Here is a 20,030-nt window from a genome sequence, read left to right as displayed (position 1 = left end):
TGTCCGTCCTGGAAGAGGGATCCCTCCTCAGTTGCTCTTCCTGAGGTTTCTACCGTTTTTTTTCCCCGTTAAAGGGTTTTTTGGGGAGTTTTTCCTGATCAGCTGTGAGGGTCATAAGGACAGAGGGATGTCGTATGCTGTAAAGCCCTGTGAGGCAAATTGTGATTTGTGATATTGGTGTGATGATTTTGGTTCCTGTGGTATGTTTTTGTGTTTGTTCTCTCCCTCCCTCCCCCTTTCTTCTGTTCTGCAGTGCATGTGTGTGTCAGGGGGCGTGGCTGGCTTCTCCTGCAGCAGCAGATGAGGCACACCTGTCTTCAATCACCTCATCTTCCTGTCTACAAAAGCCTGGTCTTCACTCCACTACGCTGCCAGATAATTCCGTCATGTTCGGTCATACTTTGTGCCTCACTGTGTGCCTGAGTTTTTTCAATCCATCCTTCGATGAATATTCTACGAGCCAGCCAGCTCCCTGCCTCCACCGCCCGCTCTTGTTTTTTCTTATTGTTAATAAACCTTTTTTGTGACTGACCTGCATCAGTATCTGCTTTGGGGTCCAAACAAAACCTGTACCTAACAGAATTATCTGGCCACCATGGACCCCGCAGATACTGAGAGGATCAAGCAGGCAATATCCTCTCAAGGAGCCCTTGTAGGGCAGCACGAACAAGCCCTACGGGAGATTGTGGACACTCTTCGCAACCTTACCACCAGTGTGACTCAGCTTGGCGGCCATATGGACCAAGTCTCCACTCATCTCACCACACTGACAACTCCAGTCCTCGCTCCAGCTCCCCCAGCTCCCCCAGCTCTTCCAGCTCCTCCAGCTCCTCAAGCTCCAGCTCTTCCAGACATCCAGCCCAGCCACCCCCGTGAACCCTTCATCCCCACACCTGTCAGGTATTCAGGAGAGTTAGGGTCATGCCGTCAGTTCCTTCACCAGTGTTCTCTTGTGTTTGATCAGCAGCCATTAACGTATTCTACTGATAAATCTAAGATTGCTTTTATTATGAGCTTGTTAATTGAGAAGGCATCAGCTTGGGCGGTGGCTATGGCTAACAGTAACTCACCCATTAGTCAGTCTTTTCAGTCATTTACTGCTGAGATGCTGAGTTTTTGACCATCCGCTACAGGGTAGGGAGGCCAGTAACCGGCTTCTTTCTTTACGTCAGGGCTCAGATTCTGTTGCTAGTTACTCCATTGATTTCCGCATTCTTGCAGCTGAGAGTGGGTGGGATGAGAAAGCCTTACAAGGGGTGTTCCTTCGTGGCTTAAGTGAGGAGTTAAAGGATGAGCTAGCTGCTCGGGATGAAACCTCCTCCTTAGAAGAGTTAATTTCTTTGGCCATTTGCTTAGATAACCGCCTCCGTGAGAGACGTAGGGAGAGAACAGGCAGGCAGAGTTTCCCTTTTCCCCTCTCGAAGCCCAAGTCTCCCCGGCAGCCGGCACCATCTGCGTCTCTGGAGCCACCTTCCTGCAGTGTTTCTCCGCCTACGGTCTCATCACCTCACAGCAGCGAGGAGCCCATGCAGCTGGGGAGGATGAGGCTCACCCCTGCAGAGCGTCAACGCCGTTTCCACCAGAGGCTCTGCATTTACTGTGGCAGGCTGGCCACATCCTAGCCAACTGTCCCGCTCTGCCAAAAGAACAGGCTCATCAGCCACAGGGGGGGCGCTGGTGAGCAATGCATCTGTCGTTTCTCCCCCCTCCAATCGCATTCAGCTTAAGGGTACTGTGTCATGGTCACAAGTTTCTCTACCTCTCCAAGTCTTGGTTGATTCTGGTGCTGATGACAGTTTTATTGACTTTGATTTTGTTCTGCAGTCTGACTTACCCACAGAGCCCCTTCCTGAACCCAAGGACGTTTTTTCCCTCGATGGAAAGCTTCTCGCCCGTGTCACTCACCGTACTGCCCCAGTTTCACTGCTACTTTCTGGTAATCATCATGAGACTCTTTCACTCTACATCATTTCATCGCCCACTTACCCGCTAGTGTTAGGTCTCCCTTGGCTTAAGTTACACAATCCACACATAGATTGGTCTACCTCATCCATCACCAATTGGAGTCTGTTTTGTCACTCACATTGCTTACACTCAGCCATCCCCACCATTGCCACCATCACACCAGTTCCTCCCAAGCCTGTTAACCTCACCTCTGTCCCTGTTGAGTATCACGACCTCCAGGAGGTTTTTAACAAGGATCGTGCCTTGTCTCTACCTCCTCACAGGCCTTATGATTGTAGCATTGACTTGCTCCCTGGCACCCCCTTACCTTCCAGCAAACTGTATAATCTCTCCAGGCCCGAAAAGGAGGCCATGGAGACTTACATGACTGACTTCCTTGCTGCTGGAATCATTCGTCCCTCTTCCTCACCGTTGGGGGCGGGGTTTTTCTTTGTTGATAAGAAGGACAAGACTCTATGCCCCTGTATTGACTTCAGAGGTTTGAATGACATAACTGTTAAAAACAAATATCCCCTTCCACTCATTGACTCAGCCTTCGGTCCCCTCCACCAGGCCACTGTTTTTTCCAAGTTGGACCTCCGCAATGCCTACCACCTGGTGAGAATAAAGGAGGGGGATGAGTGGAAGACTGCCTTTAACACTCTTCTGGGTCATTTTGAGTACCTTGTAATGCCTTTTGGATTAACCAATGCACCAGCAGTTTTTCAGGCACTCATTAATGATGTCCTGCGTGACATGCTCAACAGATTTGTGTTTGTTTATTTAGATGACATCTTAATTTTCTCTCGCTCTCTCCAAGAACATGTCCAGCATAGATTGGTGCTGCAAAGATTGTTAGAGAACAGACTCTATGTTAAAGCCGAGAAGTGTGAATTTCATGTTTCATCTGTTAGTTTTCTGGGTTTTGTGGTGGAGAAAGGGCAGATCAAGACCGACCCTGCCAAGGTTCAGGCAGTGGCCGAATGGCCCACTCCTACAACTAGAAAGCAACTTCAGAGATTTCTGGGGTTTGCAAATTTTTACCGCTGGTTTATCCGTGACTATAGTCGAATTGCTGCTCCACTAACCAAACTTACTTCTGTGAAATCTCCCTTTGTGTGGTCACCTGCAGCTGAAGCTGCATTTGTGAAGTTAAAGTGCATGTTTTCTTCTGCCCCTGTGTTGTCTCACCCTGATCCTGCAGCTCAGTTTGTGGTAGAGGTTGATGCCTCGGACTCTGGTGTTGGGGCAGTCCTCTCCCAGCGCTCCACCTCGGACCAGAAGCTGCATCCCTGTGCATTCTTCTCCCGCCGACTCACCCCGGCGGAAAAGAATTATGATGTTGGGAACCGAGAACTGCTGGCGGTAGTTTTAGCCCTCCAAGAATGGAGGCACTGGCTGGAGGGCGCTACTCACCCATTTGTTGTATGGACTGATCATAAGAACTTGTCTTACCTCCGTTCCGCCCGCAGGCTCAACTCACGCCAGGCTCGGTGGGCCCTGTTCCTGGGCCAGTTCAACTTCACGCTCACCTACCGGCCGGGATCCAGGAATGTCAAGCCTGATGCCTTGTCACGTCAGTTCGCCCCTCCAGTTGAGGAGTCATCTGAGGAAACCATCCTGCCATCTTCCTGTGTGGTGGGAGCAGCCAGGTGGGAGATTGAAGGGGTGGTCCAGGAGGCCCAAGAGGATCATCCGACTCCCGAGGATTGTCCACCAGACCAGCTGTTCGTGTCTCCATCTGCCAGATCTCCTGTGCTCCAGTGGGGACATGGCTCCAAGGTTGCTTGCCATCCAGGTTTTCATCGGACCCTGGCCCTTCTTCAGCAGCGCTTCTGGTGGCCCTCCATGTCTGCTGATACGAGGGATTACGTCTCCGCCTGCGCCGTGTGCGCTCGCAGCAAGGCATCTCACCGTGCCCCCGCTGGCCTTCTTCGCACCCTTCCCATTCCTCACCGACCTTGGTCTCACATCGCCGTGGATTTTGTCACCGGCCTGCCTCCATCGGAAGGTAACACCACTATCTTAACTATTGTTGACCGTTTTTCCAAGGTTGTGCACTTCATTCCCCTGCCTAAACTACCTTCTGCTCTCGAGACTGCTACTCTGCTCATCCAGCATGTCTTCAGACTTCATGGCATTCCACAGGACATAGTGTCAGACAGGGGTCCACAGTTCTCCTCCCGGGTATGGAGAGCCTTTTGCCAGGCATTGGGGACGTCGGCCAGCCTGTCGTCGGGTTACCACCCACAAACTAACGGTCAGACGGAGCGGGCGAATCAGGACCTGGAGGCAGCCCTTCGATGTGTCACCTCTCATCACCCGGTTTCCTGGTCCACCCACCTTCCGTGGGTTGAATATGCCCACAACTCCCTGGTTTGCTCCGCCACAGGTATGTCTCCATTCATGGCATCTAATGGTTTCCAACCCCCACTGTTCCCAGCCCAGGAGACGGACGTGGCAGTTCCCTCAGTGCTGGGGCATCTCCGGCGTGCCCGCCGAGTCTGGCGTGAAGCCTGGGCAGCTCTCATCCGCACTGCTGCTTGGAACCAGAGACTGGCAGACCGCCACCGCACTCCAGCCCCAGATTACCAGCCTGGTGTGCGTCAGGGGGCGTGACTGGCTTCTCCTGCAGCAGCAGATGAGGCACACCTGTCTTCAATCACCTCATCTTTGGGCTCACAATTGGGCTTTATAAATAAAATTGATTGATTGATTGATTAACAATCATGCCCCGTTAAAGACATTTACAGTCAAAGCCAAAAGTGCTCCTTGGGTTGACATTGAATTAAAGAGCTTGATGTCTCAAAGGGATGAGGCTAAAAAGGCTGCTGTTCTTTCTGGTTCTCTTGTAGACAGAAAACTTTATTGTACTCTAAGGAATTATGTGACCAAAGTGAACAGAGTAAAAAAGAGAAAATATTATCAAAAGAGAATCTCTGACAGTGGTACAAATACTAAACAAATATGGAGTGTACTTAATGAAATCATGGGGGAAAAATCTACCTGTACTTCTTTTGTTGAATTGAATGGAGTTTATTTGATTAAGCCAACTCAGATTGCAAATTATTTTAATGACTATTTAAGGTTTCTAAACTTAGAGAGAAAATGGATTGTACTGTTGATTCCAACTCAGAGGAGCTGATAAAAAAATGCATTATGAAGGATAAGTTGTGTAATTTTGAATTTCATGAGGTCAGTGCTGTGCAGGTGGAAATGTTGCTGAGGTCCTTGCCTGTTGGTGGGTCTGCTGGCATGGACAACTTGGATAATAGGCTGTTGAGATTATCTGCTGCACAAATTTCTAAACCTATATGTCATATATTCAAGAGGTGTCTGATCAGTGGTGTGTGTGTCCAAAACTTTGGAAGGAGGGCAAGATCATTCTCTATCCAAAGATACAAAATCAACTTTCTGCGGTCCGAATAGTAGACCTATTAGCATTCTGCCTGTTCTGAGTAAATTGTTGGAAAAGATTGTATTTAAGCAAGTACAAGATTACTTTTCCTATAATGATTTAACAACAATGTTCCAACATCCATATAGGTCTGGCCATTCCACCTGCACTGCAATGACACAAATGTCAGATAGCTGGTTAACATCAATTGATGACTCAATGCTTGTGGGTACAGTATTGCTCGACTTCAGTGCAGCCTTCGATGTGATTGACCATAACATTTTGATTTCCAAACTTATTTGTTATGGTTTTAATTCCTCTGCAATTCAGTGGTTTAAGAGCTATCTGTCTGATAGATCACAAAGAGTTTATTTCAATGGTGCTTTATCTTGGAGTAAGTCCCTGGACTGTGGAAGCTGTCTGGGACCTCTGTAATTTTCAATTTTTACTAATGATATGCCATATGTACTCAGTAAGGCTGAATTGACTATGTTTGCTGATGATTCCACTATTTATTATGCTGCCCCCACATGTTCAGAGATTAATCAGGTTCTGTCGTGTGAGATCAGCATGCTATATAACTGGATCAAAACGAATAAACTTATCCTTAATATATTAAAGACAATGAGTATAATGTTTGGTTCTAAGTATAGATTATCAGAGAATCCTAAAATAAATATACAAATAGATGGTCAAGCAATACAGCAAGTAAAAACTGTGAAGCTTCTTGGACTTTGGCTTGATTGCACATTGTCATGGTCTGATCACATCAACAAAATTGTTGCCAAAATGGGTAGAGCAGTAGTCATAAGGCATAAATGTGCACTGTTTCTCAATTCACAGTTGTTTCGTCAAGTTGTTTGTTCACTGGTATTATGTCATTTAGATTACTGTTCAGTTGTATGGTCTGCTGCATCAGTCAGTCTTCTAAAAAAACTACAAGTGGCTCAAAACAAGGCTGCAAGACTGGTTCTTGGTTGTTCTACAATAACTAGTGTTGCAGTAATGCATGAACGTCTCACCTGGCTGAGGGTCAAGGATAGACTATCTGCTAATGTACTAATATACTTTCAAAGAATAATTAACACTCAGTCTCCGAAATTTCTCTGTAATAATATAATTTACTGATCAAATACTCATTCATATCACACTGGAGGGGTGAATAGTGGACGGATTACCTTACCTCTACCTAAGTCCGACTCTATGAAGAGGACAGTATTCTATAGGTCAATTGCATTTTGGAACAGTCTTCCAGGTGAGGTTCGTGTAATTAAGAGAAATGCTGGTTTTAAAAGGAGAGTAAAAATGTATTTATTCTCAACACCTCAACACTCTTGCTTATCTTGATTGAGTGAGGTTGGGTCATGTGATACATGACTTTTATTATGTTTTTCTTTATTTTTAATTTTTAAGAAAAGAAGTATTTTCTATGTATTATTTTCTATGTATTTTTTTTTTTACTTGAGACTGTAATGATTGTCTTTGATATTTTATTGTCTGGACCCCAGGAAGACTAGCTGTCATTTTGGCTTCAGCTAATGGGGATCCTTTTAAATAAACAAATAAATAATTCTGATCTGAAAAAATGGGCTCTATTACCACTGGACATGTATAATCGCATAGATATAATAAAAATGAACATTTTACCATGATTGCTTTTTTTTTTTTTCAATCTCTGTCTGTAGAAATACCACTTAAACAGTTTAGTGATTGGAAAAGAATTCAGGATTTATTTGGAAAGGTCAAAAACCTAGGGTAAAACTTAACACATTACAGTTACCTAAGGAAAAGGGGAGGATGTCACTTCCATGCTTTGAAGATTACTATAATGCAGCGCATTTGAAATATTTGGTTAATTGGTGCAACCCACACTATATTGCAAAATGGAAGGACCTGGAGATGAGCCAATTAAACATACCTCTACAATCACTATTAGGTGACAGAAAACTTTTAAAAAATACACTCAGAGAACTTGAACTGCTGGACAAAGATTTCTTTGAACATTTGGTTTAGAGAATGCCGTAAATTAGAATTAGAAAATAGAGCACGAATATTAAGGTGGGTTGCATATGACAGAGATTTCATCCCTGCACAGCTGGATGAGCGATTTCAGTACTGGACTCTTAAAGTTATTACAGCATATTGTACGGTGTCATCCAACATAGGAATAGACAGTTACCAAAAAATTGCTGATACTTATTATGTAGAAAAACAGGACCGTTTTAGGTATTTTCAAGTTAGGGATTATTTTAATAGTAACATTAGAGACTGTCTGGACACTGAAACAAATCTGATATATTTACAGATGCATACAAATCCAATCTCCACAGAAAACTGGTTGCTAAAATTTATTCATGCTTCAATCTGCTAAAAATCATTCTACTATGTACATCAAATCTAAATGGGAGAAAGAAGCCAATACAAGTCTGACAGACGAGGATTGGCTAAATATATGCAAAACACAAACAACTACATCTAGTTCAGGTCAATAGAAAGAATTTATTTGGAAAAACATTATTAGATTTTTTATTACCCCTAAGATAAAACAGTTACAAAGTGATAAACCTGAAGGTGGATATTGTTGGAGGCAATGTATGAGTCACTCAGCTGATCATTTTCACATTTTTTGGGACTGTGCTGTAATCCAACTTTACTGGCTGGGAGTAGTGACAGAGATTAAAGCAATAATTGGTGAAGAGATTAACAATGATTTTAGCACTATATATGTAGGCAATATTCCAATCAAACTCAAACCTTCTGATAAATACCTTCTTCAAATACTACTCACAGCCAGCAAAAAAGCCATAACCAGAAAATGGATGATGAAAGAACCTCCAACAATAATGGAGTGGAAGGGGATTGTAAGGGATATTTATAGTATGGAAAGGTTGACCTTCTCCATGAATTTAGCTAAGGATACATGTGTTAGTTACTGGATAAAATGGTCAACATATCAGAATTTGGATTAGAAATCTTTTTTTTCTTGTATGGAATATAATAGTGAAGTTTTATGTTTACTTATTTATTCATTTATTTATCAATCCAATTATTTACTTATGTATGTATTTCCCCTCTGATGAGTGACATTACTCACGAACGTAATGATTAGAACTGGAGCAACAGTAACAACAGGTCGTTTAATAATTTGAAATAATCTGTAACTTGAGCTGACCTGAAAGTTTCCAGAGCACAGTGTGGACTCTCCAGTCCAGGGGACAGCAGCTTCAGTCCTGAATCCTGCAGGTTGTTGTTACTCAGGTCCAGGTGTCTCAGACTGGAGGACTGGGAGCTGAGAACTAAGGACAGAGCTTCACAGCTTCTCTCTGAGAGGTTACAGCCACTCAGCCTGCAGAGGAAATTTGATTTGATGATGATTTGATTTGATTTTATTGAACATGTTCAAAGAAACAAAAAGTCAAACAAAATAAAGCACACGACATAAAAAACAAACAAACAAGCAAAGCAGAATCAAATAATAAACAACTTAAATGATATTGGTCATGTTCAAAAGGGGTAAGAAGAAGTTAAAAAAAAAACTTTTCTAGTCCTACCCCCTTATATGGTATGTGTGCAATTTAAGTAAAAAAAAAAAAATACAAAAAACAAAAACGAAAAATAACAACCTCAAAGTTCGATTTTCAAGATATAATACAATAACAGACAAATACACCAGAATTTTCAAACAACCCTCCAGCAAGACAAAACACAATTACCAAAACAAGACAAAAATCACTGTTCCATCTCATATTTGCGCAATACTTTCTTTCTGAATAGGTTTTTTAGTTTACTTAAGGTTTCACATGTTTTTATCTCATTGTTGCTGTTGTTCCTTAAGTTTATACCCTTGGTTGAAATACAGTGAAGTTTTGCAGTTGTTCTGATTGGTGGTTTCTTGAATATGTGGATTCCTCTGATATTATGTTTACTTTCTCTCAATTGGAACAACTCTTGGACACTGACAGGTAATTGATGATTTATTGCTTTGTGCATGTTTGAATAATTTTATAATCAACCAGATCTTGGAATTTTAGGGCCCTATTTAGATGGTCTAAAACGGACGGCGGACGGCACATAATCCATGTTGCAAGTGTCATTGCTATTTAGATGCCAGCGCAGTTGTCATTTTCACGCCCTGCGCCCTCTTCGTTTAACTAACAAATGAACTTGCGCTTCTCTGGGCGTGTTCGTCTAAAAATGAGGAGTGGTCAGGCGCAGTCATGGCGCATTGCTAGTTAGATGACGGGAAAAGCAAATGCGCCAGTGACCAACAAAAACCTGGTCTAAAGTCAACGGCGCAATAGTTCGCTGTTAAACAAGTTAGTAATATGGGTCTCTAGGCGGGTGCACAACGCGCGTGCACTTTGCTCAGACACACACAGAGCAGCCACACATATGCAAAAGATAACAAATAAAAATATGATTACAATGTGAAAGGTTATTATTGTGCACATTAAAATATTTATCAGAAACACGTCTTAATGGTCAGTCATTAATCAGAATGATCTAATCGCAGTAATAATGATCATTATAATCTGGGAGGTCCAAGCTGCAGTGTCCAAATATATGGAACTGCGAGCTGACCTGCACAGGCTGATGATGCATAGCCTGTAAAATGAACTTGTCTTTCCCAATTGAATTGTGATCATTTTGGTATGTAAATCACAAAATCAAAGATGTGAAAACGTTTGATAAACTTTAATTTGACATAAACACAACAATAACCAGCTTCTGTGAACTAAAAACGTAAACTTAGAGCCACGTACAAATGTATATTTAAAAAAAAAAAGCTTTTGGAACGTAAAACTGAAGATCGTCTTGTCAGGAGAAGGAGGAGGATGCACAGCGGCCGCACAGCCCGCTGCACAGCCGGGGACACCCGGGGGAAGCTCCGCAGCCCGCGTGCAGCCAGACCAGACGGGCCGGGTGCAGCCACAGGACCAGCCCTTCCTGCTACTTCAGGCGGGGGGGTTCAGGATGCTGGAGAGGGAGCTGGGCTCTCTAACCTCCCAGGTTAAAATTTGTTGACAGCGTTTCTCCCGTGTGCATGCGCTCTCTCTTTCTCTCTCGTAGTCTCACTCTGTTTCTTTTCTTTTGGTTTTTCTAAGATGACAGATGCTGAATATATACTCCCTATCTGATGCTGTGGCTGTTTGTGGTTGGCTGAGAGGGATGTGAATTTATTAGATTGCAGCTGTGTTAATCAAATCAGGTTGGGTTTCCATTACGCGTGCCAAACGGTGCCAATCCCCTTTGATCTGTCATCAGATGTGACGGGACAGTTGATACAGAGATACATTTATCGTCTCCTCAGCTGTAAAACGCTCACTCTTTCCAGTTGGTAGGTCCGCCATCTAACTAGCTGTCCGCCGTGCGCTCCAATTGCACCTCTCTTAAAGGGAATGAGAGGTGACACTCTGATTGGCTTATTGAATGATACGCCCAAAACACACCCATGACTAATTCACAGAGTAAGTCCAACCCTTTTAGACTCTCCGCCATGGCGCACAGTGTGAAAACGCGCTATCTAACTAGCAAGTGACTGGGACACGCCCATGTGCCGTCCGCCGTCCGCTTTAGACCATCTAAATAGGGCCCTTAGTGTTTTTAATTTGATAAAAAGTGAATTTGTAGGTTCTCTGTATGTGGTTTTGTTTATGGTTCGAATTGCTCTTTTTTGCAGGATGAATACTGGATGTGTGTTTGTTTTGTGACTGTTCCCCCATACCTCCACACAGTAACTGGCTTGATTTAATAGGTATTTGACTTTATTCATTATTGCAAATGATTTGGTTATTTTGGCATTAATGTGCTTTATGTGCAGCTTCCAGTTTAATTTACTGTTAATTATTACTCCAAGAAATTTAATTTCTGTTACCCTTTCAATTTCTATATCATTTATCATGAGTTTCTTGTCTGAGTTTGTCGATCTATTCCCAAAGATTATGAATTTTGTTTTGTTTAAGTTCAGTGTTAATTTATTTTGATCAAACCAAGTTTTCATCCTGCTCAGCTCCTTTTCTACAGTGTCCAAGAGTTGCTCAAAGTTGTCCCCACAGCTGAGCAAGTTTGTGTCGTCTGCAAACAGAATTGTTTGTAGGGTTTTTGATATTTCACATATATTGTTAATGTATAGTATGAACAGCAATGGTCCTAGTACTGAGCCCTGGGGCACTCCACATGTGATCTCCTGCAATTGTGACTTATTATCATTTATTTCTACATACTGTAGTCTATTTTGTAGGTAGCTGGATATCTAGGATGATGCGGTCCCTCTGATGCCATATCGTTGTAGTTTTTTTATTGATAATTCATGGTCTACTGTATCAAATGCTTTTTTTTTAATCAAGAAATACCCCTCACAAATATTGTTCCATTAATATATATATTTTTACTTTCAACCCCATCACTACTACCAGTCTTTGTGATCTCTCTGGCCAGAATTTGTTAAATTCCTCTACAGCTGAGGCCATGTCAGCAGTGGTTGTGTCATTTTTTGTTAAGAAATATTTAGGATATCCTGTCCTCCCACTTCCTTTTTTAATAATGTCTTTCAGTATATTCCACGTTTTGTTCATGTTGTTTTTATTTTCCTCCAGTGATTTACTGTAATATTCCTTTTTACTGGTTCTCATAATTTGTGTTAGTTTATTTTTATATGTCTTATATGAGTGTTCGGCCTGTGTTGTTCTTTTCTTTAAAAATTCGGTGTATAGTACGTTTTTTCTTTTACATGCTCGTATCCCCTTAGTTATCCATGGTTTTTCAACATATTTTTGTTTAACTGTTTTTTGAACTAGTGGGCAGTGTTTATCATAAAGATTTGTTATTATGGACATAAATTTATTATAGGCCACATTTACATCTTCAACATATACTTTACTCCAGTCTTGTTTCATTAGCTCTTGTTTAAAAGCAGTGATGGCTTCCTGTGATTTATATCTAATTGTTTACATTGTTTCTGTGTAGTTCTTGGTCCTGGTACAGTTCTGTATGATTGCAAACACTGGCAGATGGTCACTTGTATCGTTTATTAATAATCCACTTTTTACTTTTTTATCAATGACATTGGTGAATATATTATCCATCAGTGTAGCACTGTGATTAGTTATCCTGGTTGGTCTTGTGATTGAGGGATATAAACTGATACTGTACATTGAATTAATGAATTCTGAGGTTGTATTGTGTTCCTGTGGATTTATCAGATCAATATTAAAATCTCCGCAGCTGATGATAGTTTTCCTGTTATTTATATTACTGTATAGATAAGAAACTTTTCCTTGAATGTATCGATGCAAGATCCAGGTTTTCTATATGCACAGCTTATTTGAATGTTTTTTGATTTCTCCATTTCTATTTCAACTGTGGTGCATTCCATGATGTTGTCCATGACAAATGACATATTTCTAACAGACTTACTTTTATACTTATTATCGATGTACAATGCGATCCCCCCACCTCTAGATTGAATTCTGTTTGTACAGTACATTTCGTATCCCTCAATCTGAACCATTTCAATTTGGTCCTCGCTTTTCATTTCTTTTAAACTGTTCTTCCGTGTAGTAGTTACAATCGGTGTGGGTGTTGTTATAAAAGTTATTTTCGGGGTCAGTGTCATTTTCTATGTCTTGTGATTTGTGGTTAGTGTATCTGAAGGTTTCCAAGTCCAGTTTTTCATAGTCAGATGGATGGTTATTAATGTCCGAACTGGTCATGGTGAATTTCAGTCTATTCAGTTAGTCAGTGTTTGAGTTTCCTTATGTTGTTCTTCTCTGTCTTAGAGAGCTCATAGTGCCATATTATCCCACCAGAACACTGCGCTCTGAGAACGCAGGGTTACTCGTGGTCCCTAAAGTCTCCAAAAGTAGAACAGGAGCCAGAGCCTTCAGCTATCAGGCTCCTCTCCTGTGGAATCATCTTCCTGTTACGGTCTGGGAGGCAGACACCGTCTCCACATTTAAGACTAGACTTAAGACTTTCCTCTTTGATAAAGCTTATAGTTAGGGCTGGCTCAGGCTTGCCCTGTACCAGCCCCTAGTTAGGCTGACTTAGGCCTAGTCTGCCGGAGGACCCCCCTATAATACACCGGGCACCTTCTCTCCTTCTCTCTCTCTCTCTCTCTCTCCCTCTCTCTCTCTCTCTCTCTCTCTCTCTCTCTCGTATTCTATTACTGCATCTTGCTAACTCGGCCATTCTGGATGTCACTAACTCGGCTTCTTCTCCGGAGCCTTTGTGCTCCACTGTCTCTCAGATTAACTCATATCACAGTGGTGCCTGGACAGCGTGACGTGTGTGGTTGTGCTGCTGCCGTGGTCCTGCCAGATGCCTCCTGCTGCTGCTGCCATCATTAGTCATTAGTCATACTTCTACTGTTATAATACACATATGATTATTGTCACATATGTGTACTATCAGATATTAATACATACTTTCAACATATTGTACCACAGTAGCCAGAACTATAATTATAATATTATTACTTTCATTAATGTTGTTGTAAGCTACTGTCATTACCTGCATCTCTCTCTCTGTCTCTCTCTCTGTCTCATTGTGTCATACGGATTACTGTTAATTTATTATGCTGATCTGCTCTGTACGACATCTATTGCACGTCTGTCCGTCCTGGAAGAGGGATCCCTCCTCAGTTGCTCTTCCTGAGGTTTCTACTGTTTTGTTCCTGTTAAAGGGTTTTTTGGGGGAGTTTTTCCTGATCAGCTGTGAGGGTCATAAGGACAGAGGGATGTCGTATGCTGTAAAGCCCTGTGAGGCAAATTGTGATTTGTGATATTGGGCTTTATAAATAAAATTGATTGATTGATTGATTGATTGATTAACAATCATGCCCCGTTAAAGACATTTACAGTCAAAGCCAAAAGTGCTCCTTGGGTTGACACTGAATTAAAGAGCTTGATGTCTCAAAGGGATGAGGCTAAAAAGGCTGCTGTTCTTTCTGGTTCTCCTGTAGACAGAAAACTTTATTGTACTCTAAGGAATTATGTGACCAAAGTGAACAGAGTAAAAAAGAGAAAATATTATCAAAAGAGAATCTCTGACAGTGGTACAAATACTAAACAAATATGGAGTGTACTTAATGAAATCATGGGGGAAAAATCTACCTGTACTTCTTTTGTTGAATTGAATGGAGTTTATTTGATTAAGCCAACTCAGATTGCAAATTATTTTAATGACTATTTAAGGTTTCTAAACTTAGAGAGAAAATGGATTGTACTGTTGATTCCAACTCAGAGGAGCTGATAAAAAAAATGCATTACGAAGGATAAGTTGTGTAATTTTGAATTTCATGAGGTCAGTGCTGTGCAGGTGGAAATGTTGCTGAGGTCCTTGCCTGTTGGTGGGTCTGCTGGCATGGACAACTTGGATAATAGGCTGTTGAGATTATCTGCTGCACAAATTTCTAAACCTATATGCCATATATACTATTGTCACGCATGTATACTGCCAGATATTAATACATACTTTCAACATATTGTACCACAGTAGCCAGAACTATAACTATAATATTATTACTTTCAATAATGTTGTTGTAACCTACTGTTATTACCTGCATCTCTCTCTCTCTCTCTGTCTCTCTCTCTCTGTCTCTCTGTCTCTCTCTCTGTCTCATTGTGTCATACAGATTACTGTTAATTTATTATGCTGATCTGTTCTGTACGACATCTATTGCACGTCTGTCCGTCCTGGAAGAGGGATCCCTCCTCAGTTGCTCTTCCTGAGCTTTCTACCGTTTTTTTTCCCCGTTAAAGGGTTAAAGGGTTTTTTTTTTTGGGGAGTTTTTCCTGATCAGCTGTGAGGGTCATAAGGACAGAGGGATGTCGTATGCTGTAAAGCCCTGTGAGGCAAATTGTGATTTGTGATATTGGGCTTTATAAATAAAATTGATTGATTGATTGATTGATTGATTGATATATTCAAGAGATGTCTGATCAGTGGTGTGTGTCCAAAACTTTGGAAGGAGGGCAAGATCATTCTCTACCCAAACATACAAAATCAACTTTCTGCGGTCCGAATAGTAGACCTATTAGCATTCTGCCTGTTCTGAGTAAATTGTTGGAAAAGATTGTATTTAAGCAAGTACAAGATTACTTTTCCTATAATGATTTAACAACAATGTTCCAACATCCATATAGGTCTGGCCATTCCACCTGCACTGCAATGACACAAATGTCAGATAGCTGGTTAACAGGGTACAGTATTGCTTGACTTCAGTGCAGCCTTCGATGTGATCGACCATAACATTTTGATTTCCAAACTGATTTGTTATGGTTTTAATTCAATTCAATCAATCAATTTTATTTATAAAGCCCAATATCACAAATCACAATTTGCCTCACAGGGCTTTACAGCATACGACATCCCTCTGTCCTTAGGACCCTCACAGCCGATCAGGAAAAACTCCCCAAAAAAAACCCTTTAACGGGGAAAAAAAAACGGTAGAAACCTCAGGAAGAGCAACTGAGGAGGGATCCCTCTTCCAGGATGGACAGACGTGCAATAGATGTCGTACAGAACAGATCAACATAATAAATTAACAGTAATCCGCATGACACAATGAGACAGAGAGACAGAGAGACAGAGAGAGAGACAGAGAGAGAGAGAGAGAGACAGAGAGAGATGCAGGTAATGACAGTAGCTTAAAACAACATTATTGAAAGTAATAATATTATAGTTATAGTTCTGGCTACTGTGGTACAATATGTTGAAAGTATGTATTAATATCTGGCAGTATACATGTGTGACAATAGTCATATGTGTATAATAACAGTGCAAGTATGACTAATGACTAATGATGGCAGCAGCAGCAGGAGGCATCTGGCAGGACCACGGCAGCAGCACAACCACACACGTCACGCTGTCCAGGCACCGCTGTGATATGAGTTAATCTGAGAGACAGTGGAGCACAAAGGCTCCAGAGAAGAAGCCGAGTTAGTGACATCCAGAATGGCCGAGTTAGCAAGATGCAGTAATAGAATACGAGAGAGAGAGAGAGAGAGAGAGAGAGAGAGAAGGAGAGAAGGTGCCCGGTGTATTATAGGGGGGTCCTCCGGCAGACTAGGCCTAAGTCAGCCTAACTAGGGGCTGGTACAGGGCAAGCCTGAGCCAGCCCTAACTATAAGCTTTATCAAAGAGGAAAGTCTTAAGTCTAGTCTTAAATGTGGAGACGGTGTCTGCCTCCCGGACCGTAACAGGAAGATGATTCCACAGGAGAGGAGCCTGATAGCTGAAGGCTCTGGCTCCTGATCTACTTTTGGAGATTTTAGGGACCACGAGCAACCCTGCGTTCTCAGAGCGCAGTGTTCTGGTGGGATAATATGGCACTATGAGCTCTCTAAGATATGACGGAGCTTGACCATTTAGAGCTTTATAAGTTAACAGTAGGATTTTAAATTCAATTCTGGATTTTACAGGGAGCCAGTGCAGAGAAGCTAAAACAGGAGAAATATGATCTCGTTTCTTAGTTCCTGTTAGTACACGTGCTGCTGCATTCTGAATTAGCTGGAGAGTTTTTAAGGACTTACTAGAGCTACCTGATAATAGAGAGTTACAGTAATCCAGCCTTGAGGTAACAAAAGCGTGGACCAATTTTTCTGCATCTTTTCGGGTCAGGATAGGCCTAATTTTCGCAATATTACGCAGATGAAAAAATGCAGTCCGTGAGGTTTGTTTTCAATGAGAATTAAAAGACAAATCTTGACCAAATATTACTCTGAGGTTTCTTACGGTAGTGCTAGAGGCCAGAGCAATGCCATCTAGAGAAACTATGTCATCAGATAAAGAGTCTCTGAGTTGTTTGGGGCCAAGAACAATAACTTCAGTTTTGTCTGAATTTAACATCAGGAAATTGGTGCTCATCCAAGTTTTTATGTCTTTAAGGCAGTTATGGAGTTTAGTTAATTGATTACTTTCTTCTGGCTTTATTGATAAATACAACTGAGTATCATCCGCATAACAATGGAAATTTATAGAGTGATTTCTAATGATGTTACCTAAAGGAAGCATATATAGAGTAAATCGGATTGGTCCGAGCACAGAACCTTGCGGAACTCCAAAACAAACTTTGGTACGTAAGGATGATTCATTACGAACGTCAACAAATTGAAAACGATCAGATAAATAAGATTTAAACCAGCTTAGTGCAGAACCTTTTAGGCCAATTAAGTGATCCAGTCTCTGCAGTAGAATTTGCTGGTCAATTGTGTCAAACGCTGCACTAAGATCTAATAAAACAAGTACAGAGACGAGTCCTTTGTCTGAAGCAATCAGAAGGTCATTTGTAATTTTAACTAGTGCTGTCTCAGTGCTATGATGCACTCTAAATCCTGACTGAAATTCCTCAAATAAATTATTATCATGGAGAAAATCACACAGCTGGTCTGCGACTACTTTCTCAAGGATCTTTGACATAAAGGGAAGATTAGATATTGGTCTATAGTTGGCTAACACCTCTGGATCCAGGGTGGGCTTTTTTAGTAGAGGTTTAATTACAGCTACCTTAAAAGACTGTGGTACATAGCCTTTAATAAGGATATATTGATCATATCTAATATATGAGTGTTAACTAAAGGAAAGCCCTCCTTAAGTAGCCTCTCTCCTCTGCAATTCAGTGGTTTAAGAGCTATCTGTCTGATAGATCACAAAGAGTTTATTTCAATGGTGCTTTATCTTGGAGTAAGTCCCTGGACTGTGGAAGCTGTCTGGGACCTCTGTAATTTTCAATTTTTACTAATGATATGCCATATGTACTCAGTAAGGCTGAATTGACTATGTTTGCTGATGATTCCACTATTTATTATGCTGCCCCCACATGTTCAGAGATTAATCAGGTTCTGTCGTGTGAGATCAGCATGCTATATAACTGGATCAAAACGAATAAACTTATCTTTAATATATCAAAAACAATGAGTATAATGTTTGGTTCTAAGTATAGATTATCAGAGAATCCTAAAATAAATATACAAATAGATGGTCAAGCAATACAGCAAGTAAAAACTGTGAAGCTTCTTGGACTTTGGCTTGATTGCACATTGTCATGGTCTGATCACATCAACAAAATTGTTGCCAAAATGGGTAGAGCAGTAGTCATAAGGCATAAATGTGCACCGTTTCTCAATTCACAATTGTTGCATCAAGTTGTTTGTTCACTGGTATTATGTCATTTAGATTACTGTTCAGTTGTATGGTCTGCTGCATCAGACAGTCTTCTAAAAAAACTACAAGTGGCTCAAAACAAGGCTGCAAGACTGGTTCTTGGTTGTTCTACAATAACTAGTGTTGCAGAAATGCATGAACATCTCACCTGGCTGAGGGTCAAGGACAGACTATCTGCTAATGTACTAATATACTTTCAAAGAATAATTAACACTCAGTCTCCTAAATTTCTCTGTAATAATATAATTTACTGTTCAAATACTCATTCATATCACACTGGAGGGGCGAATAGTGGACGGATTACCTTACCTCTACCTAAGTCCGACTCTATGAAGAGGACAGTATTCTATAGGTCAATTGCATTTTGGAACAGTCTTCCAGGTGAGGTTCGTGTAATTAAGAGAAATGCCGGTTTTAAAAGGAGAGTAAAAATGTATTTATTCTCAACACCTCAACACTCTTGCTTATCTTGATTGAGTGAGGTTGGGTCATGTGATACATGACTTTTATTATGTTTTTCTTTATTTTTAATTTTTAAGAAAAGAAGTATTTTCTATGTATTATTTTCTATGTATTTTTTTTTTTTTTTACTTGAATTTGGATTAGAAATCTTTTTTTTTCTTGTATGGAATATAACAGTGATGTTTTATGTTTACTTATTTATTCATTTATTTATCAATCCAATTATTTACTTATGTATGTATTTCCCCTCTGATGAGTGACATTACTCACGAACGTAATGATTAGAACTGGAGCAACAGTAACAACAGGTCGTTTAATAATTTGAAATAATCTGTAACTTGAGCTGACCTGAAAGTTTCCAGAGCACAGTGTGGACTCTCCAGTCCAGGGGACAGCAGCTTCAGTCCTGAATCCTGCAGGTTGTTGTTACTCAGGTCCAGGTGTCTCAGACTGGAGGACTGGGAGCTGAGAACTAAGGACAGAGCTTCACAGCTTCTCTCTGAGAGGTTACAGCCACTCAGCCTGCAGAGGAAATTTGATTTGATGATGATTTGATTTGATTTTATTGAACATGTTCAAAGAAACAAAAAGTCAAACAAAATAAAGCACACGACATAAAAAACAAACAAACAAGCAAAGCAGAATCAAATAATAAACAACTTAAATGATATTGGTCATGTTCAAAAGGGGTAAGAAGAAGTTAAAAAAAAACTTTTCTAGTCCCACCCCCTTATATTGTATGTGTGCAATTTAAGTAAAAAAAAAAAAATACAAAAAACAAAAAAGAAAAACAACAACCTCAAAGTTCGATTTTCAAGATATAATACAATAACAGACAAATACACCAGAATTTTCAAACAACCCTCCAGCAAGACAAAACACAATTACCAAAACAAGACAAAAATCACTGTTCCATCTCATATTTGCGCAATACTTTCTTTCTGAATAGGTTTTTTAGTTTACTTAAGGTTTCACATGTTCTATATGGTCTAAAGCGGACGGCGGACGGCGCATAATCCATGTCGCAAGTGTCATTGCTATTTAGATGCCAGCGCAGTTGTCA

The 20,030-nt window shown here is 41.0% G+C and overlaps 1 protein-coding gene across 4 annotated transcripts in view; it reads right to left on the bottom strand.

Moving 5' to 3' along the window:
• LOC117250228 (NLR family CARD domain-containing protein 3-like) overlaps nt 1-20,030 on the bottom strand; it is a 59,845-nt gene that overhangs the window by 24,992 nt on the left and 14,823 nt on the right. For 3 of the 4 annotated variants that reach the window (XM_078165711.1, XM_078165713.1, XM_078165710.1), the window contains 2 exons: nt 19,316-19,489; nt 8,514-8,687 (listed from right to left, as the gene is read on the bottom strand). The exons of the other annotated variant lie outside the window; for it this stretch is intronic. In XM_078165711.1, coding sequence (XP_078021837.1) covers nt 8,514-8,687; nt 19,316-19,489 — 348 coding nt within the window. The remainder of the gene's footprint in view (nt 1-8,513; nt 8,688-19,315; nt 19,490-20,030) is intronic. 4 annotated transcript variants of the gene reach the window in all.

Source organism: Epinephelus lanceolatus, chromosome 24 (assembly GCF_041903045.1).
Source record: "Epinephelus lanceolatus isolate andai-2023 chromosome 24, ASM4190304v1, whole genome shotgun sequence".
In the NCBI taxonomy this organism is placed as follows: domain Eukaryota; kingdom Metazoa; phylum Chordata; class Actinopteri; order Perciformes; family Serranidae; genus Epinephelus; species Epinephelus lanceolatus.
Note: the sequence above shows the minus strand (reverse complement) of the source record. Positions and strands in the feature narration are given on the sequence as shown.